This window comes from Narcine bancroftii, chromosome 5, assembly GCF_036971445.1.
Source record: "Narcine bancroftii isolate sNarBan1 chromosome 5, sNarBan1.hap1, whole genome shotgun sequence".
In the NCBI taxonomy this organism is placed as follows: domain Eukaryota; kingdom Metazoa; phylum Chordata; class Chondrichthyes; order Torpediniformes; family Narcinidae; genus Narcine; species Narcine bancroftii.
Genome location: NC_091473.1, coordinates 151,494,520 through 151,521,025, shown reverse-complemented (window position 1 = coordinate 151,521,025; position 26,506 = coordinate 151,494,520). Strand labels below are relative to the sequence as shown.

Below are 26,506 nucleotides of genomic sequence, written 5' to 3'. Positions count from 1 at the left end.
GAGCAACTACTATTGGGCATGTCCATGTCAGATGTGGCCACATAATTCAGGGCCAACATGTTCACTTGAGGAAAACCGACAAGATGGCAAGGTTCTGGAAACTTGGATGACAAGAGATATGGGAATTTAGTCAAAATGAGAAAGGAAGCTCATATGAAGTTCAGGAAGCTGAAATTGTACAGAGCCCTTGAGGAATATAAAGAATGCTGGAAATAAACAAGGAATCAGGAGGACTTAAAGGGGCCATGCAGTGTTCTTGGCAAGTAGATTCAAGAGAGTCCCAAGACATGACATCGATACATTAAAATCAAGGTGACAACTATGGAGAAAGTAGAACTAATCATGGGAAAAGGAGGAAATTTTGTACCTGGAGCCAAAAGAAATGTACTAAATAAGTACTTTGCATCGGTATTTGAAGGCAAGAGCATGTAGTGTAGTGAGATATTCTACTACATGTTGATATCAAGGAGAAGGTGTTGTGTCTCCTGAAGGACATTAAGGTGGATAAGACCCTAGGGCCAGAGTTTTGGGAAAGGCAAAAAGAGGGGATTGTTTGAGTCTTGACTGAGATCTTTGTATTTTCTTTAGTTACTGATGCAATCCTAGAAGTCAAGAAAATAGCCGGTCTTCCTTTGTTTAAAATTATAGGCCAGTGGTAAGGCAATTATTGGAAAAGGACAAACTTGCATCTAGAAAAGCATAGGCTTATTAGAGATGGTTGTGATAGCTTTGTGCTGGGGAGGTCATTTCTTTCCACTGATTCTTTATGGAGGAGATGACGAATATGAAGGTAGGGCAGAGAATGATGCGTACACTGGCTTTAGTAAAACATTTGCTAAGAATCCAGAAGATTAAGATGCATGGCACCAACAGAGACCTGGTAGATTGGATTCAAAATTGACTTGGCCGGAGAAGACAGGTGTGTTAATCTGACTGAAGTTCTTTGACCAGTGGTGTTTCACAAGGATCGATGCTGGGACCTCTGTTTGAGAAATATAGAAATAATTTGGACAAAACTGATTTAATTTTATAGAATTGAGAAGCATAGATAGTCTATTTTCCAAGGTGGAGATGTCAAATACTGGAGGGCAAAGGTTTAAGGTGAGATGGGAAAAGTTTAAATGAGATTTAGAAAGCAAATTTTTATTTTACACAGAGTATATGTCTGAAACACTCTGCCAGGGGAAGTGGTGGAAGCAGATATAATGATATTTAAGAGCCATTTAGAGGGGTACCTGAACAAATGGGGAATGGAGGGATACAGAGCATGTATGCAGTTTACACTGACATTGCGGGCTGAAGGATTTTTTTTGTGCAGGGCTGTTCTATTTCATATATTTATCTGAATCAATTGGGTTGTTCTCATTTTTAAACTTAGTTTTGAAACTGGGTTAAAGATTTGGATAATTTGCAGTTCCATTGTGTTTTCAATGGAAGGCATGTCTGATGGCTGGTTTCCAAGACCACAGTCAAATGAGCTTTCAATGTTCAAAGCTTTATTACATCTGTTATGTCAAAATATTGTTTAGTTTACTAAAATTTGACTATCTATGATATTGATAAGCAAATACCAAAAAATTCTGTCAATACTTACTTGATGAGAGGTAAAACATGAAGTGAATAAAGTTTTAACTCCTTGATTTTAGGTCAGTAGAAATTCTGTAAAATGTTGGTGCACAGTAGTTGGCAATAATGCCCACTTAAAATTTGCTAATTGTGTCTCAAGGTGAAATTTAAAAAAAAACATTCTGGAGTCAAATATTTGAATCATGAACTCTGGGTTTTAGCAGAGCTGATTTTTTTCTTTAAATACAGTAACTTGAAATTGTAATTATTTTCTAGAACTGTGTCCTCTTCCTTCCATTGATAAGCAAACAATAATAATTAATACTTTGCAACTTGGATAATTTGGCAAGGGAGTCATTAAGGCTGGTGATATTAGTACCTAGAAATTGTACATTGATTAGTCTCAAGGTGAAGGTAATTCCTGTCTTCTAATTATTCCTCTTTACCTGCCATTCTATCAATCAAGACAGCATGCAAAGTTATTCTGTTATATCCCAATTTTACCTCAGTTTGCATATAATCTCCATGTTGGCATTCTATTGAAATTTCAAATTTAAATTTAGACCTGGTAACAGGCATCTTCGGCCTCATGAGCCTGTGCCACTCAAATACGTCCAATTGACCTACAACCCCTGTATGTTTTTTGAACAGTGGGAGGAAATCGGAGCCCCCGGGGGAAACCCACGCAGACATCCCTTACAGTGTGGGATTCAAACCCTGGTCCCACTCACTGGTATTGTAACTGCATTGCGTTAACTGGTACACTCACCAGGCTGTCCCTTACCATGCCGATAACCGGGCTGCCCCTCACAAATCCTCACCATCAAAATGACCACACCTGAGGCAATTAAATTCAAGGATATCAAGGAACTGATCTGGTCAATGGCTATGACAACAACTATGCAACAAAATAGCACTCCGGCTCTAGACGTGATGATTATGCTCCAGGATTGACTACTCCACCTAAATTGTTCCAAAACAACTACCACTGGCGTTTATCCAACAATATGCAAGATTGAGAAGGGAGTGTGTTTAGACATTTCTTGCATGTGAGGTATAAAGATGACGGATGGAAAAGTAGGGGGCAGCTTAGTATGTTTACAGATGATACAAAGGTTGGTGGAGTTGTGGACAGTGTAGAGGGTTATCAGAGAATATAACAGGATATAGATCAGTTACACTAGTGGTTCTTTCCACTCACATCCCACTTTAGGCAATCCCTTACTAATCACAGAGCACCGATGGCATAGGGAATACTTAAAGTGGGATGTGAGTGGAAAGAAAAAGTTTGAAAACCACAGTTTTAATCGTCCCTCATTGACTCGTTATGTGCACGGTTTCAGAACTCCAAAGGAAATGGGCCAATGACAATTTTTCTCAAGCCAAATATTTCAGTAACAATTGGGTCCAGAGCAGTGATTCTCAACCTTCCCTTCCCACTCACATCCCACCTTAAGCAATCCCTTACTCATCACAGCACTGATGGCCTAGGGATTACTTAAAGTGGGATGTGAGTGGAAAGATAAAAGTTGAGAACCACTGAATTACAGATATAGACAGAGAAATGGCAGGTGGAGTTTAATCTGAAAAAGTGTGAGGTGTACTTTGGGAGGTCAAATATGAGGAGAATGTATACAGTTAGCGGTGGGACTCTTAAAAGCATTGATATGCCGAGGGATCTGGGCTCCACATCCACAGCTCATTGAAAGTGGCAATGCAAATAGAGAAGGTGGTTTTAAAAAAAGCATATGCTATGCTTGTCTTCATTGGACTTCATTGAGTATAAAAGTAGGGAGGACATGTGGCAGCTATATAAAAGATAAAACTTTGGTTAAGCCACTCTTGGAATACTGTGTGCAATTCTGGAATTCTGGTCACCCACTATAGGAAGGATCCAAGAGGCTTTGGGAAAGGTACAGAAGAGGTTTCTCAGGACCTTCCCTGGGTATGAGTTACAGCAAGACAGGGAACAAATTTGGGTTGTTTTATCTGAAATGTAGGAGGCTGAGGGTTGATCTAATAGAGGTGTACAAAATCATGAGGTATTGAAAGGGGAGAGAGTCCGAACCTTTTCCCTAGTGCAAAAGTGTCACACACTGGAGGAAATGAAATGGAAGAAGTTTAAGGGTGCTGTGTGGGGAAAATAGTATACACTGAGACTGGTAGGAGCCTGGAGCAGGCTACCAGGAGTAATGTTTAAGCTTCTGGATAGACATGAATTTGAAAGGGATGGAGAGATATCTTTCAGGTGAAAGCAGAAGATTTTTAGTTTGATGTGGACATTGTATTCGACACAGACACTTGGGCCAAAGGCCCTGTTCCTGTGCTGTTCTATGCCAACACTACTACAATATAAAGATCTTTGCTAGTGTCCTGGCTCCTTCTCCCCTTCCCATAATGTCCAAGAATACATTTGATAAGGTGTCAGGGATTTATCTACCTTTCTGACAAGGCATCTCCTATCTTCAATACCTCTTCTTTTGTAATATTGATAAGTTTTGGGGCATATTTCCTTTGCTTTCAAGGCCTTTTCCAAGGTAAAATTCATGTTCGCTGGGTCAGTTGAGCAACTAGTATTGGATTGCACTATTTATTCAGATATTTTAAAACTCCCCATCCTCTCACACAATGTCCGTTAATGCTACTTTATGCTGATGACATAATTTTAAGGCATGGGGTCCACTTTTATGGGCACATGATGGCAGCCGGCTTGAACATTCCATTGCTAGTACTGTCAGATTACTCACCAAGTTAAATGTTGGGAGGATTGAAGCCCTCACTGTCAACCTCCATAACCTTGCCAGATTCTGCACCCATCTCTTTCTCCTCTCCTTTGCTCATTGCCTTGGTTGAACAAGAATGTTTGCAATCATTAGGCCCAATTTTATCCTGATCTGAACTTGGCTTGTGTTTTCTCTCTTGCATTGCCTGCCTCTTTCAACATAGCCTTGCCATTTCATCTCCAGTCAAGACCTGAGTATTAGAGGGCTCTCGTAGGTGTTTTTTAACTTTCAAAAAAAAACAATTCTGAATTCTCAAGCACAAAGGTTTTGTCCATGTTGAGAGTCCTTGCTGATGTCTTCCACTACTTATTGTTTAGATTTACCATTGCTGTTCAAAATACTTAAGCTTCTCTACTTATCTTTCTGTATGTGTGCACCTAACCTACATCTCTGTGTTGATTTTGATTTTCTTCTGAGCATTTTATATTTGCTTTCTTCCATTGTTTTCTAACTCCACATTCTGGAAATACTTCTGCAAAGCTCTTTCTCCGTCCTATCTTTTTGAGCATGGTTCTCATTACCATTCCTGATATCTCCTTTGGCTCAGTCTATTTTGGCCGAACTAAATTTGAGTAGTGTACAAATATTTTCCTTTGCAGGAGTGATACATTATGCACAATTTGTTGAGATAAATCCGCTTACAAGCTTCTGTCTGTTGCAAAATGGAGTTTTATGTTGTGTAATATGCTGAAACTTTTAAATGTTAAAACATTGCCAATTCTGATTCCTTTCACCAACAAACTATAAAGAGAAGAGGGATTGTTAATCTTGAGATGTGTCATATGTCCGTCCCATTAGTTAATGTGCTGGAGTCAGCCCTAAATATCTTGTCAGGGTTGGTATCTTTCTTGTTTTGATTAACTTGAAAAATTAAATTGCTCTTTTTTCAGGTGTTATCACAGTTTAGTTATTATCCATTGTGACAGTAAAATCCCCATTATCCAGGGGATCACAAGTGCCAGAATGTGAATTTTCCATTAGATTGCGGTTCACTTTTACAACGCTGAACTAATAAACCTGCATTTAGAAAGCACCATTTTAAAAAACAATGCCAAATGTAATAGGAAAAAAATCAGTATTGTAGTTACAAAGTTTCACTGTAATTAAGTAATTTCTGTAACTTACAAAATTTAAATTTGAATGCCATTCGCAAGCGCTATGTGCCACCATCATAATTATACCCCCTCTTCCCCTCAAGTTTACAGATAAAGCCTTTATGCTAATAAAAATAAATACACTTCCCAGCAGGGATAGGGACACACCTTGGGAGAGTCACCCCAGTGGTGAGAGGCATCGGCAGACTCTTCATCCTGGGTGATACCATTTTATTCAAACACAACTTTATTTAAATTTTAATTCAAACAGCTGCTGTGGGCGGGGCCCGACCAGGGCCCTCCACTGGCTGAATGTTTCCTCCCATCTTCACCAAGGGGTTTTGTGTGTGTTGCTTCGGAGATTATTTACTTTTATAATTTTAAACTTTTATTTAAGACTTTATTCTTACTTATTTTAAATTTGTTTATTAATTTACTTGCCTTTTTTTTGCCAGTTGCTTGTTTCCAGTTGATTGAGTGCCATATAATGGGGATTTTATTGTATTAAAAAGTTTTTATTTCAGGCTGCTAAATTAGAACCATAGAAACCAAGAACACAGCGGCACAGATACAAGCCCTTCAACCCATCTAATCAGTGCTGAACTATTATTCAGCCCAGTACTGATGATCTGCATTATGTGGTACTTTTGTGTATCTGGGGGAAAAAACATTACCTCGCTCTGTTTGTTTGATTAGAACATGTTAATGGAGGAATAATTGAAGAGCAGTTTCATGGTTCATTGTCTGCACAATATTGTGATGAATGGAATGAAGATTATTGCCATATTTAAACTTAAAAAGATGGAAGGTTTGAGCTTTGCTACAAGTATCAGCAATCTGGAATCATAGAGAAGGCCGTTCTGCCCATCTCTATGGCAGTACTGTATCAGAAATAACTTGTCCACATCCCATACCTTTCTCAATATGCTGGAAAACTTTTCTTTGTGTATTTATCCAATTCCTTTTTGAAGTCCAGAGTGGATCTTCCTCCCACCACATTAGTAGGCAATATATTCCAGATTTCAGCCACAGAGTATAAAAGTTTTTCTTCATGTCATTTTTAATTCTTTTCCCTTGTATTTTTGCACCATTCTCATTTTTGCATCATTTTCTGGACCCTCTCTTGTATCTTTACATCCTTGCTATAATGTGGTGACCAAAATTAAATGCATTGCCCGAGTTGAAGTAAAAATATAATGCTGGAGAAACTCAGCAGGTCAAACCATGTCTTTTATGTAGCAAAGATACAAATACAGAACCAACGTTTCGGGCTTGAGCCCTTCTTTAAGATGTGGAAAAATGTGGGCAGGCGTCTATCTAAAAAGGATTGATGGCTCTGAAAGGAGAGGGAAGGGGATAGAGAGCTGGATGAAAGAAGAAAGGGAGGGAGAACGGAGAGAGGCTCGCAGAAACCAGAGAAGTCAATGTTAATGCCGTCTGTTTGGAGAGTGCCCTGATGGAAAATCAAATGTTGTTACCTCAATTTATGGGTGGTGTAGCTGAGTACATGAGGCCATGAACTGGCGTGAGCATGGGAGTGGGGCACGGAATTGAAGTGGTTGGCCACTGGAGCAAAGATGCTCAGCAAAGCGATCTCCCAGTTTGCACCCAGTCTCTCGAGCCAAAACATTGGTTATGTTTGACCTGCTGATTTTTTTATACATTATGTTTTAACTATAACCCCCGTTTCTGCAGACTTTCACGTTTTACTTTACTCCAGTTGAAACTGGACCAGAGATTAATAAAGATTCAGCATACTTTTGCTGCTGTTATTCTCTGAACTTCTCTTTATAAAGTCAGCATTGTGTATGCCTTGTTAACATCTTTTGCAACCTGCCCTGACCCTCTCAATGATTTGAACACACATACTTCTTAAAATGTAGAGCAAGAACAGGGGCTTCAACCTATGATGTCTGTGCCAGAAATGATGCCCAAATTAAACTAAAATTCTGAAGCTTACTTGTGATACATTACCATCGGTTCCTTGCATATTCATGTGCCTATCTAAAAGCCTCTTGTATCCCTTTTAAAACAACCATTCATCACGACCATCTTTTTTCCTTTCTATGCTACAATAGTACAACTTTATTGAGAAGCCTGGTTCTGGAGCATAGAAACATTTCCTTCACCCAAACATACACTGCAATATAGGAGTTGGGAGGTGATGTTGAGATTGTATAAGATGTTGGTGCGGCCTAATTTGGAGTTCTGTGTGCAGTTCTGGTCGCCTAATTATAGGAAGGATATAAACAGAGTGGAGAGAGTGCAGAGAAGGTTTACCAGAATGTTACCTGGGTTTAAGCATCTAGAGTATAGGGAGAGATTGGACAGATTAGGTCTTTATTCTTTGGAGCGTAGAAGGTTGAGAGGGGATTTGATAGAAGTATTTAAGATTATGAAAGGGATAGACAGAGTGGATGTGGATAGACTATTTCCGTTAAGAGGAGGAAAGATTAAGACAAGAGGACATGAGTTAAGAATTAAGGGGCAGAGGTTTAGAGGTAACATGAGGGGGAACTTCTTTACTCAGAGAGTGGTAGCCGTGTGGAATGATCTTCCGGGAGAAATAGTGGCGGCGGAGTCAATTGTATTATTTAAGAAAAGGTTGGACAGGTATATGGATGAGAAGAAGATGGAGGGTTATGGGCATTGTGCAGGGAGGTGGGACTAGAAAGGGGTGTTTGGTTCGGTGCGGACTAGAAGGGCCTAATGGCCTGTTTCCATGCTGTAATTGTTATGTTATGTTATAACTTCATTCTTAACTTGGTGCTAGTATGTCTTAATTAGTCCATTTTCCTCCAGGTCACTCTTAATCTGGTCCTCCATTTATATTTTTACAATTCCCCTCACCAAGGTTAAACTGGGCTGTAGTTACTCTCTGTAAACTACCTTCTGATTTTGGACTAGGAAGTAATATTTTCTATTTCCCCAGTGTTTTGGCACTAGCCCCACGTTGAAATTGCTTAATGCCCCTACCATTTCCTCCCATGCATTCCATCTAGCTCCAGTGACTAACCTACTATACAGAATGTTCAGCCAATTTTTCTAATATGTATGTGCTATCTATTTTTTACATGAGCAGTGTCTCAACCATCTCCTCATTCATTATTAATTTGAACTCATTCCCAGACACAAAGTACTCAGTATATTAACAGTGTCTTCAGCAATATAAAAGTTTCTATTTTTGTCCTTCATGGGCTCCACTCTTAGAGCATTACATCACTGTACAGGCCTTTCAGCCCACGATGTTGTGCCAACCTAAGTAAACCTATCCTACAACAATCTAACTTTCGCAACTGCACACCCATAACCCTCTATTTTTCTTAATTCATGTGCCTGTCCAAGAGTCTTTCGAATATGGCTATTGTACCAGCCTCCTCCACCACCCATTCCAGGCATCCACCACTCCCTGAATTAAAACTTACCTCTGGCTTTTCCCCCAAATTTTACTCACCTTAAACAGATGCCCACTGGTATTTACAATTAACCTGGGAAAAAGGTCCTGGCTATCCACTCTATCTCGGCCCCTCATAGTCTTGTATACCTCTAAGTCTCCTCTCATCCTTTGTTGCTCCAAAGAGAAAAGTTCTAGCTGTACTAACCTTGCTTCATATGACATATTCTCCAATCCAGGCAACATATGGGTTAACCAAAGAACCAAACACTGCCCACTATAATTCCTGAAAAGGCTGAGGACCCTGTGATAGCTGTCTCTGAGGGCGACATCAGAACGTCATTCAAGAGGGTGAACCCTTGCAAAGTGTCAGGCCCTGCCAGGGTACTGAAAATCTGTGCCAACCAAGCTGAAGTGTTCATGGGCATTTTCAACCTCTCATTGCTGCAGTCAGAGATTCCCTCCTGCTTCAAAAGGGCATCAGTCATCCTGCCCAAGAAGAGTAGAGGGAGTTGCCTTAACAACTGCTGCACTAACTTCTACTGTGATGAAATACTTTGAGAGGCTGGTCATGGCCAGAATTAACATGTACCTAAGCAAAGATCTGGACTCACTACAATTCATCTATCACCACAATTGCTCCACAGCAGATGCAATATCGCTGGATCTCCACTCAGCTCTGGATCACCTCATAAACAGCAACTCTTCATCGACTGCAGCTCGCCCTTCAATACCATTATTCCCTCAGTGCTGGTCAAGAAGCTACAAACTCTCTGTACCCCATCACCACCATCTCCTCCCACCCTGCAACTGGATCCTTGACTTTCTCATCAGAAGACCACAGCCAGTATGAATTGGAAACAACATCTCCTCCTCACTGATCATCAACACAGGTGCATCGCAAGGATGTGTGCTTAGCCTATTGCTCTACTCATTATACACCCATGACTGTGTGGCCAGGCACAATTCCAATGCTATCTACAAGTTTGCCGATGACACCACAGTTGTCGGCAAAATCACAAACAGCCATGAGGAAGTGTAGAGGAGGGAGATAGATCAGCTTGTTGAATGGTGCAACAACAAAAAACCCTTGCGCTCAATGCCAGCAAAACCAAGGAGATGATTGTGGTCTTCAGGAGGAAGTCAGGGGTACACGCCCCAGTTCTCATCGAGGACTCAGTAGTGGAGAGGGTCAAGAACTTCAAATTCCGAAGTCAAATAATTTTATAAGGTTGGATAGATGGCATATAGAAATTCAAAATTGTATACCATTGGAAAAGATTACTTATAATTTAAGGAATCAACCTAAGAATTTTTATATGATTTGGAAACTATATATGGATTTCATCAGTAAGAGTCCATCCAGATCATCCATAACACCCATTCCTCCCAATTAATGTTACAGGATAGAATAATATGTTAGGAATATATGAATAGTGAAGGGGAATAAAAAGAAAGAAAAAATTTAGATATCATTTTTATGACATTGTATTGTTATATGATGAAGAATTTTATGTATGTATTGATGCAAATGAAAAATAATAAAAAAAAACTTCAAATTCTTGGGAGTCAACATCTCCGAGGATCTGTCCTGGAGCCTCCATGTTAATGCAATCACAAAGAAGGCTCGCCAGCGGCCAGACTTTCTGAGGGGTCTGAGGAGATTCGGCATGTCACCAAAGACTCTCATAAACTTGTACAGGTGGACCATAGAGAGAGCATCCTGGCTGGTTGCATCACTGCCTGATATTCAGGTGCCACCTCTCAGGTCAAAAATGAACTCCAGAGGGTTGTTAACTCAGCCTGCAATATCACAGTCTCCAGACTTCACTCCATCAAGGACATCTTCATGAGGCAATATCTTAAGAACGCAACCTCTATCCTCAAAGACCTCCCACCACCCCGGCCGTGCCCTCTTTACCCTTCTACCACTGGGGAAAAGATACTCAGCGACACAAGGACGGCTTCTTCCTCATTGCTCTCAGATTCCTGAATGATCCATCATCCAAAGACACTGCCTCACTTTTCCTGCATTATCATTTTTATTTTTGTTAGTGATGTCGTAAGATGGTTACAATATGAATGTTTGCCCCGTGACGCTGCTGCAAAGCAACGAATTTCATGACTTGTTCATGACAAGAAATTCTGATTCTGACCTGAAAGGCATCTGCATCCTTCCTGTAATGAGGCGATCAGAGCAGAATGCAATACTCCAAGTGTGGTCCAATGAGAGTTTTATAGAGCTGTAACATTTCCTCAGCTCTTGATCTCCATCCTCTGACTAATGAAGGTCGGCATTCCATACGCCTTCTTAACCACCTAATCAACATGTGTGGCAACCTAGAGGATCTATGGGTCTGGACCCCAATATCTCTTTGTTCCTCCACTGTTTAGAATCCTGCCATTAACCACATCTTCCTCCTTCAAGTTCAACCTTCCATAGTGCATCCATCGCTTCCCATTTATCCAGTTTGAACTTCATCTGCCACTTCTCTGCCTAACTCTGCATCTTGTTTATATCCTGTTTCTTTCCACATTCCTGCATATAATTCAGCTTTTAAACTATGGTCATTAACGTTGGCAGCTAATATTTTCTCATCTTAAACAAGAAGACTGTAGATGCTGGAAAACTGGAGCAATGCCCAAAATACTGGAGGAACTCAGCAGGCCGCACAGCATCCATGGAGAGCAATAGACATTCGTCGTTTCCGGCTGTATTGTTGACCATGGATGACCCATTGATGTTCTCTTGCATTTTGTTTCCGATCTTTCCTCGTGGCTCTTTTGCCTCTTATTTTACTTGATCACGTCCCTGAATCTTTCATAATAAACATGGTTCTTGCTGGTATTTACACGCTGGCACTTGTCATAAACACCCCTTTTTTTTTGCTTCATCTTCCTCAATATCTCTTTCATCAACCAGAGAGCTTTAGATATGAAGTAAGAACTTTTAAATTTGCTGCTAAAGCTGTGCTGTAATTGAAGCATAGAGGCCTGGAATACATTTGCAGATCTTGCAGTACATGTTGCACGTCACATTATTGATGTGTTTTTCATTAGCCCATCTCAAAAATTCTTATCGCTGGTTTTGTTCCTTTGCATTCCTTGCATAACAACAATAATCTGAAATCGACTGAGATGACTTTCTGGAATGAAAGATGTACTGATATGTAGGTACGATAAGTGGCTTCCATTTCTGCTGGAATTTAAAACACTGACCTCTCGGTATATAAAAAATAAACGAGCTTAACACATAATTCAATATTTTATTTAATCCTATCCACTAAAATAGGAAACTTTCAAAGAAGGCGCAGTATGCCATTTGTGAGAGAAAAGTGTATTTTTGGTTTTATAAAATTCTTTGTATTGAACCTATTAGACTGTTTAAATTTAGACGTATAACACAGAAACAGGCCCTTTTTGGCCCACGAGCCCGTGCTTCCCAATTAACCTAGAACTCCAGTATGTTTTGAGCAGTGGGAGGAAACCAGAGCCCCCGGAGGAAACCCATGCAGACACGGGGAGATCATACAAACTCCTTGTAGACAGCACTGGATTTGAACCCTGGTCCAAATCGCTGGCCCTGAAACAGCATTGTGCTAAATGCTACGCCAATCATCTGCCTATGCCACCCACTGATCTTTCGCTGTGTGAAAGATCCATTTTTTTTATTTGAAAGGAGGTTTTTTTTAAGAGCCCTTTAAAGGAAGTAATTTCTGCTCACAATGTCTGCACCGAACGTGATGACACATTAAATTTGCAGCTTGCACGTGGTACATGTCCCTCTATTACCTTTTGCTTTTGAAAGCCACTTAAAAGCTACCATTGTGTCTACTTCCACCACCACACCTGACAGCCTATTCAGGCCCACACATCACCCGTAAACTCCCCGCTCCCCTTCTCCTTAAACATGTTCTTGAGCATGTGACATTTTTACTCTGGGCAAAAGATTCCAACTTTATGTGAATTAACCCTTCATCAAGACTAAAATCAAAAGGTAAAATAACATACAAAAAGAGGGAAAGAATCTGGGAGAACTCCCCAGATGTGATAGAGTATAGGATTGAAATGTGAGAGATGGAGACAGGTGGAGGGAGAAACTATTGGGTGAGGAGAGGGATAAGGAGCAGGAGCCTTGATAAAGGGAGGGTTCCAAACTTGAAATTTTGATGGACCATTTCTATCCATGGATCCTCTATGTCCCTACTGATTTCCTCCAGCAATTGTTTTTCTGCAAAGGTTCCTGATGGTGACCCCCCCACCAGCTTCTGATGTTCTGGAGAAAATTATACAAGTTTGTCCAACCTCTTCCCTTGGCCCATAATATATATAACTTTAGGATGGGGAGACAGAGGGACTATTCATATGTTCTCATTGGGATGATGGTGGAGAGGATTGGTTGCTTCAAGTTCTTGTATGTCCTCATATTGGAGGACCTCTGCTTGAGCCAGCACATTGAGGCACTCCCGAAGAAGACACACCAGTGCCTCTACTTTCAAAGTCTGAGGAAATCTGGCTTGTCTATTGAATGTGCACAAGTGCACTGATTGGTTGCTTCACAAGTTCACAAGTGCACTGACTGGTTGCATCACTGCCTAATTTGTAAGTACAAGAGCCCAGGAATATAGAAGGCTCCAGAAAGCAGCAAAGCTAGCCAAATCCATCATGGGGGCTGACCATACATCCATTAAAGTTACTGATGTGAGCAAGGCAGCCAACATAAAGGGCCCCCATCACCCTGGTTACAATCTCTTCTCACAGCTGCCTTCAGGGAGAAGGTACAGAATCCTGAAATCTGGCCCCTCTTTGTTCAAGAACAGTTTTTTTTCCAACAGCTTTCAGGATCTGGAACCTCACTAACCAAGCCCCAAGAAGTAAATGCCTCATTGTAGCATCACTTTTTTTTCGCACTAGCTGCAGTTATGAATATTTATCTTCCCTTTTTTTATTTATTATCTATATTCTTCTCTTGTATGGTAAACTATTGTACATTACGTCCTTTTGCAGCTATAGCAAACAAGATTGTACCTGTATGTAATACAATAAACACTAGTCTCATATCCGCTAGACCAGACAGCATCCTCGTAGATCTCTATTGTACCCTTTCCAAAGTCTCCATGCTTTTCCAAAAGAGAATAAATCTATTCCAAAGAATCTTCTCCAACTCATTTCCCTACAACTGACATAAGGTTCATTTGCTTTTAATTTTGTGGCACGTCTTTGTTGCCCCTTCTTGAGAAAGAAGCAACTATCCAGTCTCCTGGGACCTTGCCTGTGGATAAGAAGAGCATGAAGATCTTTGTGAAGGCCCCATCAACCTCTTCTCTTGCTTTGCCCTAGTATCCTGGGATTGATTCCCATCAGATGCTTAACTTTTTGGCTAACCTGCTGAAAGAATTTTTTGTGAAAGCAGAGTTAATAATAATAATTGTATTTTGTAATGATCCCATGAATAATTTCAAAATCTTGCATTTTAGCATATAGCTGCAGCAAGTAATAAGGAAGTTAAATGAATTGTTGTCCTTTTTTGCTGGATATAAAAGTCGGGAAACCTTAATATTGTACTGAAAACTGCTGGAGAAATTCAGCAGGTCAGAATGTACTTTATTTAGCAAAGATACATAACCAACATTTCAGGCTTGAGGCCTGAATGTAGGCAGATTTTGCTCATACCTTGATGAAGGGCTCAAGCCTGAAACATTAATTATATATCTTTATTTGTGCTACATAATGGACACTGTTTATAACCATCTGAGTTTCTCAGCAATGTGTCTGCAGATTTCTAGTTTTTTTTTCCTTAAATTACATCTGGTGAAATGCATATACAGTAGTTTGTCTATTTTCAGGACAGATGTATTTGCATTGGAAGCAGATTGGAGAAATTCATTAGGTAACTGTAAATATTCGTGTATAATGTGTGCCATGTATAATGCGACCCCCCCCCCCCAATTTTTCGCATTATACTCGAATATTTACGGTAATTCTTGGTATGAAAGGTTGCCTTGAGCAGTATGATCCTGTGCTCATTGAGGTCAGAAAACTGAGGGTGATTTCATTCATATGGATGTATTTCTGACAGGACAAAATGGCAGGTGCAGAGGAGATTGATTCCCATAGAATATTACAGCACAGAAAAACAGGCCATTCAACCCTTCTGGTCTGTGCTAACCAATAAAATTAGCTCGTCGCACTGACCTCTCGTTCCATAACCCTCCAGACTCATCGATGTATTGATCCAATTTATTTTTAAAACTCTAGATTGAATCTGCATTCATTACATCAGATGGCACCTCAATCCACATTCCTACCACTCTCTGAATGAAAACTTTCCCCTAATGTTCCCCTTGTACCACTCCCCTTTCAACCTAAACCATATTCACGTCCCCCAATCTAAGTGGAACATCCTATTCACATCTACTCTGTCTATACCCCTCATAATCTTATAAACCTCTATCAAGCCTCATTCCAAGGAATATAGACCTAACTTGTTTAATCTTTCCTGGTAACTCATCTGATGACCCGACAACATCTTAGTAAATCTTCTCAGCACTCTTTCAATCTTATTGATATCTTTCCTGCTGCTGGGCAACCAGAACTGCACACAATATTCTAATTGTGGACTCACCAATGACTTAAATAACTTCAACATAACAATCCAACTTCTATACTCAATACTTTGATTTATAAAAGATAAGATGCCAAAAGCTTTCTTTACAACCCTGTCCATATGCCTTCAGGGAACAATGTATTCCCAGATCCCTTTGCTCCTCCACACTCCTTAATGGTCCACCATTTACTGTGTATGTCCTACCCTGATTTGCTCTTCCAAAGTACAAAACCTCACCCTTGTCTGCATTAAATTCCATCAGCCATTTACTGGCCCAATTTCCCAGCTGATCCAGATCCCTCTGCAAGCTTTGAAAATCTTCCTCACAGTCCACGCTGCCTCTGAACTTTTGTGCCATCAGCAAACTTGCTGATCCAATTCACCATGTTATCATCTAGGTCATTTATATCGATAACAAATAATAATGGTCCCAACACAGATCCCTGAGGCACATCACTCGACACAGACCTCCAATCTGAGAAGCCACCATCCACCACCGCTCTCTGTTTTCTTCCACCAAGCCAATTTCGAATCCAGTTTGCAACTTTTCTATGTAGACCTAGTGTCCTAACCATCTGAACCAACCTCTCATGTGGAACCTTGTCTAAGGCCTTACTAAAGTCCATATAAACAACATCCACGGCCTTCCCCTCATCAACCTTGTCGGTAACTTCCTCAAAAAAATTCAACAAGATTTGTTAAACACGACCTACCACACAGACATCCATGCCGACTGTCCTTAATGTGCTGGTGACAGTCCAAATAACTGTATGTCCTATCTCCAGAAATCCTTCAAATAATTTACATACTACTGACATCAGGATCACTGGCCGATAATTGCCTTGGAGCCCTTCTTTAACATTGGGACGTGAGCCACCCTCCAATTCTCCGGCACCTCCCCCATAACTAAGGACATTTTGAATATATCTCCCAGGAACCCTACAATTTCAGCACTTGTCTCCCTCAAGGTGGGGGGGGGGGGAATTTAACTACCTTTATCCACTGTAAGGCAGCAACAACCTCTTTCTCCTTAAACTCCATGTGTTCCTTCCATCCTTATTCACTATTGCCAGTTTCCTGTGTAAATACCGATGCAAAAAAATTGTTCAAGATCTCCCCCATTTCCCGAGGCTCCACACATGGTTGACCACTCTGATTTTCTAGGGATCCAATTTTGTCCCTTACTAACTTTTAATATATTTGTAGAAACCCTTTGGATTTTTCTTCATATTATCTGCCAAAGCACCTTCATGTCTTCTTTTTGCTTTCCTAATTTCCATCTTAAGTATACTCTTAAATTTTCTATACTCTGTAAGTAGCTCATTTCCTCCTTGTTCTCTATGCCACATATATAGTCCCCTCCTTTTCCTAACCAGCTCTCCAATATCTCTTGAAAACCAAAGTTCCCTACGTCTATTAACTTTCTCCGTATTCCTGGTGGGAACATGCAATCTCTGCACTCTCAAAATGTTGTCCTTGAAGGCCTTCCACCTGCTGGGTGCATCCTTGCCAGAAAATAACATTCCAATGGACTCTTCTGAGATCCTTCCTCATTTCTTCAAAATTTAGAACCTCAACTCAAGGACCAGACCTATCCTTCTCCATAATTAACTTGAAACTAATGACATTATGGTCATTGGACCCAAATTGCTCTCCTACACATACTTCTGCCACCTGATCTGCCTGGTTCCCTAAAAGATCAGATATTGCATCTTCTCTTGTTGGTCCCTCTACATATTGATGTAGAAAGCTTTCCTGTACACATTTGACAAACTCCAACCCATCCAGTCCTTTTCCCAAATGAGAGCCCCAGTCTATGTGCGGAAGGTTAAAATCTCCATCGTAACTTTCTTTTTCTTACACTGGTCTGCTATCTCCCATCAGATTTGCTGCTCCAATTCTCTCGGATTGTTGTCTGTAATACAGCCCTATTAGCACACTCATGCCCTTCCTGTTCCTTGGCTCCACCCATAAGGCCCTTGTAGATGAGTCTTCAGTGCTGTCCTGTCTATGCACAGCTGTGATATTTTCCCTGACTAGCATTGCCACACCTTCTCCTTTTCTCCCTTGCCCTCTATCCTGTCTGAACCAATAGCAATAATGTCATAACCCCAAGTGACAATCCTCACTTTAAGCTCATCCGTTTTCCCGACAATAGTCCTTGCATTGAAGTCGATGTGAGACCATTTCTTTCCTGCAGTCATCTCATGACTCTCATTGTCTTCCACCTTACTATCTGCTCTCACACTCTGGTTCCCCTCCCCCTGCAAATCTAGTTTAAACCCCCCAAAACAGCACGAGCAAAACTACACACAAGGATGTTCGTCCTCTTCAGTTCAGGTGCAAACCATCCTTCCTACAAACAGGAAGCATGATTTTGGGGAAAAAAAATCAAATATTTAAGTGTTGTGTTCCTTCTTTGAGGATCTTGAATCACTGCAGTTCTCCATCTGGAAAGCTGGAAAGATTGAATTACTAAAGATACTTGTTTAATCATCAATACTATGTTAGAGGCAACACCCCTTTGGCCAAAAGGTCAGGTGTTTTTGTATTACCCGTGTAAAAGTTGACCCTCCCCTATTTTTGGCTCCAGCCACCTGCCCATACAAGCTCCCAAAGCCCCAACAGCAGACCCTCGTCCTGACAGTTCACCCACCATAGCTTCCGACAGCGGACCCTTGCTCCAGCCACTTTCCACTGGAACTCCCGATGCCCTGGCTGCCTGCTCATTCGAGCTCCCAACTGCAGATGCTTGCCCCAGCTGCCTGCTCACCCATCTGAACTCCTGTCACCCTGGCTGCCCATCCGTCCAAGCTCCTGACCACAGATCCTTGCCTCGGCTGCCCACCCATCCATGCTCCTGATGCCCTGACTGTGGACTTGCCACCCAGTCTTGCCATCCAAGCTCCCGATGCCTTGAATGATGCAGGTACTTCACGAGGTCAAAAGTATGACCCGTGAAAAGGTTGACCCCCCCCCGCCCTTTTTTTGGGTTTGAAAAAGTGGTCCAAAAATACTTTGATGATTACAGGAGTATATAATGGTATTTATAATATTCAAGACTAACAGATCAATTTTTTGACTGCAGGGGAATGCAGGCTGCAAAGTGCAACAGAAGCCAAGATCATATCTCAAAACGTAACCAATTTGTTGAGGCATTAAGCCTTCTATTTTGGTTTAAATAATAACATTTTACTTCAGTAACGTCTAATTTCCTTCATTTAACATTATGTGGCTTTTTTTTTTAAACCACAGGCAACACTGAAAATGCTGCTGGATCATCTGAAGCTTGTTGCTTCATACCATGAGGTTAATAAGATGACCTGCCAAAATTTAGCAGTATGTTTTGGACCTGTATTGTTAAGCCAGCGACAGGAGGCTTCCAACCATAGTCATAGGGTTTTCACAGACTCTGAGGAGTTGGCCAGTGCACTGGACTTCAAGAAGCACATAGAAGTATTGCATTATCTACTTCAACTTTGGCCAGGTGAGGGAAATTTTATTTTTAAATATTGTAGTTCTACGTTAGTCTTCTCATTATGTTTTTTTTTAATAACACCTTTGAAACAATAAAGCAAGAATGGTGCAGGAAATGAATTTGCCAGCGGATTTCATTGGAAAGCATCGAGCTCTATACTGGAAGTTATAGCCCTTTAACGAGCTGCATTATCATCTGTTTTATTTAGTTCTCATTTAATTTCATCCCTTCCCAAATGCATAAGCACTTTACATCCTTGTTCAAGTTGCGGCTTCTGTTTGCCGGCAAGTTTTCAGTGTTGGGACAACCAGGAGAGTCCAGATTCTGTCTTTGCACAATAGTCATTACTGGTTGACCCTGTGTACCTACACTCTCAGTGCTGAAACCAAGCCCCTTGTCACCACAGATGAGATTAGTCAAGTCAGCAAACAAAACTGATCCAATTTCCTCAGTGTCACACTGACTATGAATTAAGAACATTTGTGCAAACTCTGAATTGTAACAAATCAATTACTGATATAATCCTGGATGATTCTGCTTTTAATTGGTCATTGCAATGGATTTGAACATTTCTCCCCCGCCCTTCAACCATTCTGCTTGGTCTTAAGCAGTTTCCCCCTATCTATCCAAAGGCAAATAGATCCACGAGCAGCAGCTTCTAACTTCATAGTATGTATTATCCCTTTAATTGTTTACTAAATTTAAAAAGTTGTTCAACTTGAAACGTTAATCATTTCTCCACAGATGTTGAATGACCCATTGAGAATATTCTGCTTTAATGATAAAAGAAGTTCCCCATAATTACAAAATATTTCCTTGAAATAACCTGACTCTCCCAAGCCTAATACAAAGTGAAAAGTCACAGGCCATAGAACAATGCAGGCCCTTAAAATCTACGATGTGCCGAACTATATAAACTTACTTCACATCAGTTTAATCCTTCTCTCCCTCACAACCCATAACCCTCGTTTTTTCCATGTTCCTATCCGAGTTTTTTTAAAATGTCCCCATTGTCTCAGCCTCTACCACCACACTTTGCAATACATTCCAGGCACTAATATTTGTCACTCTCCCATAACATTTTTTTCCACTTGCCTGAAATGGATGGCGCTGGTATTGGCCATTGTAACCCTGGGTAGAAGGTGGTAGAATGGCATCTTTAATATTATGCACGTCTACTGTCACTCTCATCTTCTCTTGCTTCAAGGAGAAAAGCTCTAACTTAACTTTTCTTCACAAGACATGTTTTTCCAATCCAGGCAGCATCCTGGTAAATCTCCTCCACATCTTCTCCAAAGCTACCATATCTTGTTTGTAATGATGTAGCCAGAACTGAACACAATATTCTGTGAGATCTAACCAGAATTTTATAAGAGTTGCAACATTACATCACGGCTCTTGAAGGCCAGCACACCATGTGCCTCCTTATCCACTCTCTCAACTTGTGGAGGGATCTGTGGACTTGGACCCCGAGATCCCTCTGTTCCTCCCTGCTAAGAATCATGCCATTAGCCATATATCCCACCAAGTTGGATTTTCCAAAATGTACCACTTCACATTTTTCTAGATTGAACTCTATTTGCCACTTCTCCATAACTTTGCATCCTGTTGTAACCTACGGCAACCCTCAACACTACTCATAACTCATTCAACCTATGTGTTATCTGATGACTTACTGGCCTATTGCTCCACTTCCTCATCCAAGTCATTTATAAAAATCACAAAGAGCAAGGTGTCCACAACATGCCTTAAGAGCACCATTAGTCACTGATCTCCAGGCAGAATATTCTCTATCTACTACCACCTCCTGCCTTCTTTGGGCAAGCCAGTTCGAAATCCACGCAGCCATGTTCCCATGGATCTCATGACGCGTGACTTTCTGGATGAAGCAACTATACGGAACCACGTCAATGCCTTAATAAAATCTCTATGTGCCACAACCACCATTCTACCTTCAATTTATTTTGTCACCTCTTCAAAAAATTCAATTCGGCTGTGAGACACAACCTTCTCCTCAAAACTACACCATCTCCAATACACCCATGCTCCTCAAATGCTCGTATATCCTGTCCATACAACTTCACTCCAATAGTTTATCCACACTGCAAGACTCATTGGTCTACAATTCCTAGGAATGCAGCAATATCGGTAACAGATACTGATCTGAGCGTACTGTATTTAAATACACGGAGCATTTGGAATAAAGTAGATGACCTTGTTGTGCAGCCACAGATTAAAAGATACGACATTGTGGTCAACCGAGACATGGCATAATAATGGATGTGATTCTGAACTAATGTCCAAGGGTACACAGTGTAGAGGAAAGAGAGGCAGGTAGGTAGAGGGGGTTGCATGGCCCTGATCACTACATCTCTAGAAAGAAGGGACATAGGTTCAGAAGGGGTAGAATCCTTGTGGGTTGAGTTAGGGAATGACAAGGGTAAAAGGACCCTGATAGCAGTTATATACAGACCTCCAAACACCTCGAGGTGCATGACATAATAGGTCCAAGTCAGCATGGTTCCAGGAAGAGAAGATCTTGCCTGGCCAACCCAGTAGAATTTTTTTAGGTAATCTCAAGTAGGATAGACTAGGGAGAGGCTGTGGATGTTGTGTATTTGGATTTTCAAAAGGCCTTCGATAAGGTGCCGCATAAGAGGCTGCTTTAATAAGATGGGAGCCCATGGAATTACAGAAAAGATATTAGATTGGATGGAGCATTGGCTGATAGACAGGAAGCAAAGGATGGGAATAAAGGGATCCTGTTCTGGTTGGATGCCACTAGTGGTGTCTGCAGGGGTCGGTGTTGGGGCCACTTTTTACAATGTATATTGATGATTGAGATTGTGGACTGAATGGTTTTGTGGCGAAGTCTGCAGATGACACCAAGATGGGTGGTGGAGTAGGAAGTGTTGAAGAAACCGAAAGGTTGCAGAGAGACTTGGGTAGTTGAGGAGAGGGGGCGAAGGATCAGTAGATGAGATCCAATGTGCAGAAATGCACGGTTGTACATTTTGGAGGAGGAAATAAACAGGGAGATTATTATTTGGATGGGGAGAAATTTCAAAATTCAGAAGTGCAAAGGGACTTGGGGGTCCTCGTGCAAGATAATCTAAAGGTTGGATCGGCAGTAAAGAAAGCAAATGCTATGTTGGCCTTCATTTGAAGAGGGATAGTGTACAAGAGTAAAGAGGTGTTGGTGAGGCTCTATGGGGCACTGGTGAGACCTCATTTGGAGAACTGTGTGCAGTTTTGGGCCCCTTATCTTACAAAGGATGTACTGATGTTGGAGAGAGTTCAGAGAGGATTTACCAGGATCATTTCTGGAATGCAAGGGCTAACATATGAAGAACGTTTATCGGCTTTTGAGATTGTATTCATTGGAGTAAAGAATGAGAGAGGATCTCACAGAAACTTTTCAAATGCTGAAAAGATTGGTCAGAGACTTCTTGTGTGCTGATGACTACGCACTCAACGCCAGCACAGAGCAGAAGATGCAGTGTGAAATGGACGGCTTCTCACAAGCCTGCGACAACTTTGGTCTCACTATCAGCACCAAAAAGACCCAAGTTACGTACCAGCCTGCCCCAGGAAAGCCATACCAGGTGCTGCGCATCACGGTGAAGGTCCAGAACCTCCAGGCAGTCGACAACTTCACCCACCTGGGCAGCAAACGCTCTCGTGCAGAGAACATAGACACTGAGGTCAACAACAGGATAGCCAAAGCCAGCGCCACCTTTGGGAGACTCCATGAGAACGTCTGGGAGCAGAGAGGACTCAGCCTTACCACCAAACTGAAGGTCTACTGTGCAGTGGTCCTTACCACCCTCCTTTACGCAAGCATGACCTGGACTGTCTCCAGCAGACACGCCAAACAGCTCAACCTCTTTCACTTGAGCTGTCTCCGCAGACTCCTCCACCTCAGGTGGCAGGACAAAGTCCCCGATGCAGAAATCCTGGAACAAGCTGGGCTGTGCAGCGTCTACACCCTCCTGCTGAAAGTTGAAGCCAGATGAGCTGGACATGTGGTCAGAATGCCAGACAGCCGATTGCCTAAGCAGCTGCTTTAGGGAGAACTGTGTCAGGGCAAGCGCTCAGTCGGGGGGGGGGGGGGTGGAGAAGAAACATTACAAAGACTGTCTCAAAGCATCCCTCAAAGGGCTGAGTGTCAACATCAATACGTGGGAGACCCTTGCCCTCGACCATCCAGCTTGGCGCAGCAAGATCAATCACCACCGAAGTCTGTGCAGCTGAAGTCAGGTGCATCCCCGAGGTGCAATGAAAGCGTGCTGTGCACAAGGCCCAAGCAGGATCCACTGCCACGACTGCACCCACCCACTTGTGTCTCACATGTGGGCGAGCCTTCAGGGCCTGGATTGGCCTCACCAGTCACTTCCAGACCCACAGCCACCAATCTCATTTGATTTTGAAGTCATGGTCATCTTCGACCACGAAGGACGAACAACAACAACATGGTCGTGTACTTTTATGGAAGGAATAAAAGCATATACTGTCTTCTAAATGGGGGGAGGATTCAGAAAGCAGAGATCCAAAGGCACTTGGGAGTCCTAGTGCAGGATTCTTTGAAAGTTAACTTTCGGGTAAATGGAGTGTTATCGTTCATTTTGATAAGACTAGAATTTTTTTAAAAAGACATGCAGCGCGATGACAAGGCCCACGAGCCCATGCCACCCAATTAACCTACAACCTCTGGTACATTATTTGAATGGTAAAAGGAAACTGGAACACAGGGAGGAAACCCACACAGACACAGGGAGAACGTACTAACTCTTTACAGAGAGAGCGCCAGATTCGAACCCTGGTCTTTGATCACTGACACTGTAACAGTGCTACGCTAAATGGATTTTGGCAGGTATTAGACCACTTTTGGAGTATTGTGAGTAGTTCTGGGCCCCATATCCAAGGAATCATGTGTTGACTTAGAGAACCCAGAGATTTACAAGGGTGATTCCAGGGATGAGAGGGTTAACATATGAGAAGCAGTTGATGTTACTGGCCTGAGGGGGCAATCTCATTGAGAAATCCAATTATTGAAACGGCCGGAGAAAATGAACATGAAGATGTTTCCAGTGGTGGGAGAGAGCAAAGAGAAGCCGCAGCCTCAGAATAAATGGACGTGCCTTTAGAACAGAAATTAAGAGAAAGACTGTTCGCCAGAGGGAGGTAAATCTATGGAATTCATTGCCACAAGTATTTGGATAGCCAGGGACTGATTTGGGCTAGTCAACATGGCTTTGTGCCCGGTAGGTCATGTTAAATCAATATTATAGAATTTTTCAAGGAGGTTACCAGGAAAGTTGATGAAGGAAAAGCTGTGGATATTGTCTGCATGGACTTTAGTAAGGCCTTTGACAAGGTTGCACGTGGGAGGTTAGTCAGGAAGGTTCAGACACTAGATATTCATGGTGAAGTAGTGACCTGGATTTGACATTGGCTGGACGGGAGAAGCCAGAGAGTAGTGGTGGATGGTTGCTTATTAGATTGGAGGCCTGTGTCTTGTGGTGTGCCTCGGAGGTCAGTGCTGGGACCATTGTTGTTTGTCATCTACATCAATGATCTGGACGATAATGAGGTAAATTGGATCAGCAAGTTTGCAGATGACACTAAGATGAGACGTGTTGTGGACAATGTCGAAAGTTTTCAAAGCTGCAGAGGGATCTGGACCTGCTGGAAAATGGACTGAAAAATGGCAGATGGAATTTCATGCAGACAAGTGTGAGGTGTTGCATTTTGGAAGGACAAACCAAGAAAGGACGTACACGGTGAATGGTCGGGCACTGAGGAGTGAGGTAGAACTGAGGGATCTGGGAATACAGATATATAATTCCCTGAAAGTGGCATCACAGGTGGACAGGGTTGTAAAGAGAGTTTTTGGAATATTGGCCTTCATAAATCAAAGTATTAAGTACAGGAGTTGGGATGTTATGGTAAAGTTCTATAAGACATTGGTGAAGCCAAATTTGGAGAATTATATGCAGTTTGGTCACTGAACTACAGGAAGGATATCAAATAAGATCGAAAGAGTGCAGAGAAGATTTACTAGGATGTTGGCCGACTTCATGGACTGAGATACAGGGAAAGATTAAACAGGTTAGGACTTTATTCCCTGGAGCATAGAAGAATGAGGATGAATTGATTGAGGTGTTTAAAATTTTGAGGGGGATAGACAGAGTAAATGTAGATAGTCTTTTTCCATTGAGAGTGAGTGAGATACAAACCAGAGGTCATGGATTAAGAGTGAAAGGGGAAAGATTTGGGGGAACTAAGGGGGAATTTCACTCAGAGTGGTGGGCGTGTGGAATGAACTGCCAACTGAAGTGGGAGATGTGGGCTTGATTTTAACATTTAAGGGAAATTTGGACAGGTATATGAACCCTTTGCTAAAACATTTAATAAATAATTGGTATAAAATAAGTAACCATATAACCATATACAGCACAGAACAGGCCAGTTCGGCCCTACTAGTCCATGCTGGAACAAATCCCCACCCTCCTAGTCCCACTGATCAGCACCTGGTCCATACCCCTCCAATCCTCTCCCCTCCATGTAATTATCCAGTCTTTCCTTAAATGTAAATAACGTCCTTGCTTCAACCACCTCTGCCGGAAGCTTATTCCACATCCCAACCACCCTTTGTGTGAAGAAATTTCCCCTCATGTTCCCCTTATAATTTTCCCCCTGCAATCCAAACCATGGCTTCTGGTTTGAATATCCCCCACTCTTAATTGAAAGAGTGTCCCTTTTAAAATCTTGAACACCTCCATCAAATCCCCCCTTCAATCTTCTACGCTCCAGAGAAAAAAGCCCCAGGCTGCTCAACCTTTCTCTGTAACTCAGTCCCTGACATCCTGTCAACAGTCTCCTGAACCTTATCTGCACTCTCTCTATTTTGTTTATATCCTTCCTATAATTTGGTGACCAAAACTGCACACAGTACTCCAAACTTGGTCTCACCAATGCTTTGTACAATTTTATCATAACCTCCCTACTCTTGAATTCAATACTCCAATTTATGAAGGCCAACATTCCAAATGCCTTCTTCACCACACCATCTTCCTGAGTATCAGCCTTGAGGGTACTATTTACCATCACTCCTAAATCCCTTTGTTGCTCTGCACGCCTCAATTGTCTACCATTCAATGCATATGATATATTTAGATTTGCCTTTCCAAAATGCAACACTTCACACTTATCCATATTAAACTCCATCAGCCATTTCTCAGCCCACTCCTCTAGCTTTCCTATATCTCTTTTTAAGCTACAGTAATCTTCCTCACTGTCCACAACACCACCAATCTTTGTATCATCTGCAAACTTACTTATCCAATTCACCACCCCTTCTTCCAGATTGTTAATTTATATAACAAACAATAGTGGACCCAGGACCGATCCCTGAGGAACTCCACTAGTCACCGGCTTCCAATTTGACAAATAATTTTCTACCACTACGCTCTGAAACCTCCCATCCAACCATTGCTGGATCCATTTCACTACCTCTTTATTTATACCTAATGCCTCTACCTTTTTTCCTAACCTCCTGTGGGGAACTTTGTCAAAAGCTTT

General features: G+C 41.7%; 1 protein-coding gene across 3 annotated transcripts in view; it reads left to right on the top strand.

The window, feature by feature from the left end:
• syde2 (synapse defective 1, Rho GTPase, homolog 2 (C. elegans)) overlaps positions 1 to 26,506 on the top strand; it is a 120,126-nt gene that overhangs the window by 76,385 nt on the left and 17,235 nt on the right. For all 3 annotated transcript variants that reach the window (XM_069939396.1, XM_069939395.1, XM_069939397.1), the window contains exon 7: positions 18,700 to 18,931. In XM_069939396.1, coding sequence (XP_069795497.1) covers positions 18,700 to 18,931 — 232 coding nt within the window. The remainder of the gene's footprint in view (positions 1 to 18,699; positions 18,932 to 26,506) is intronic.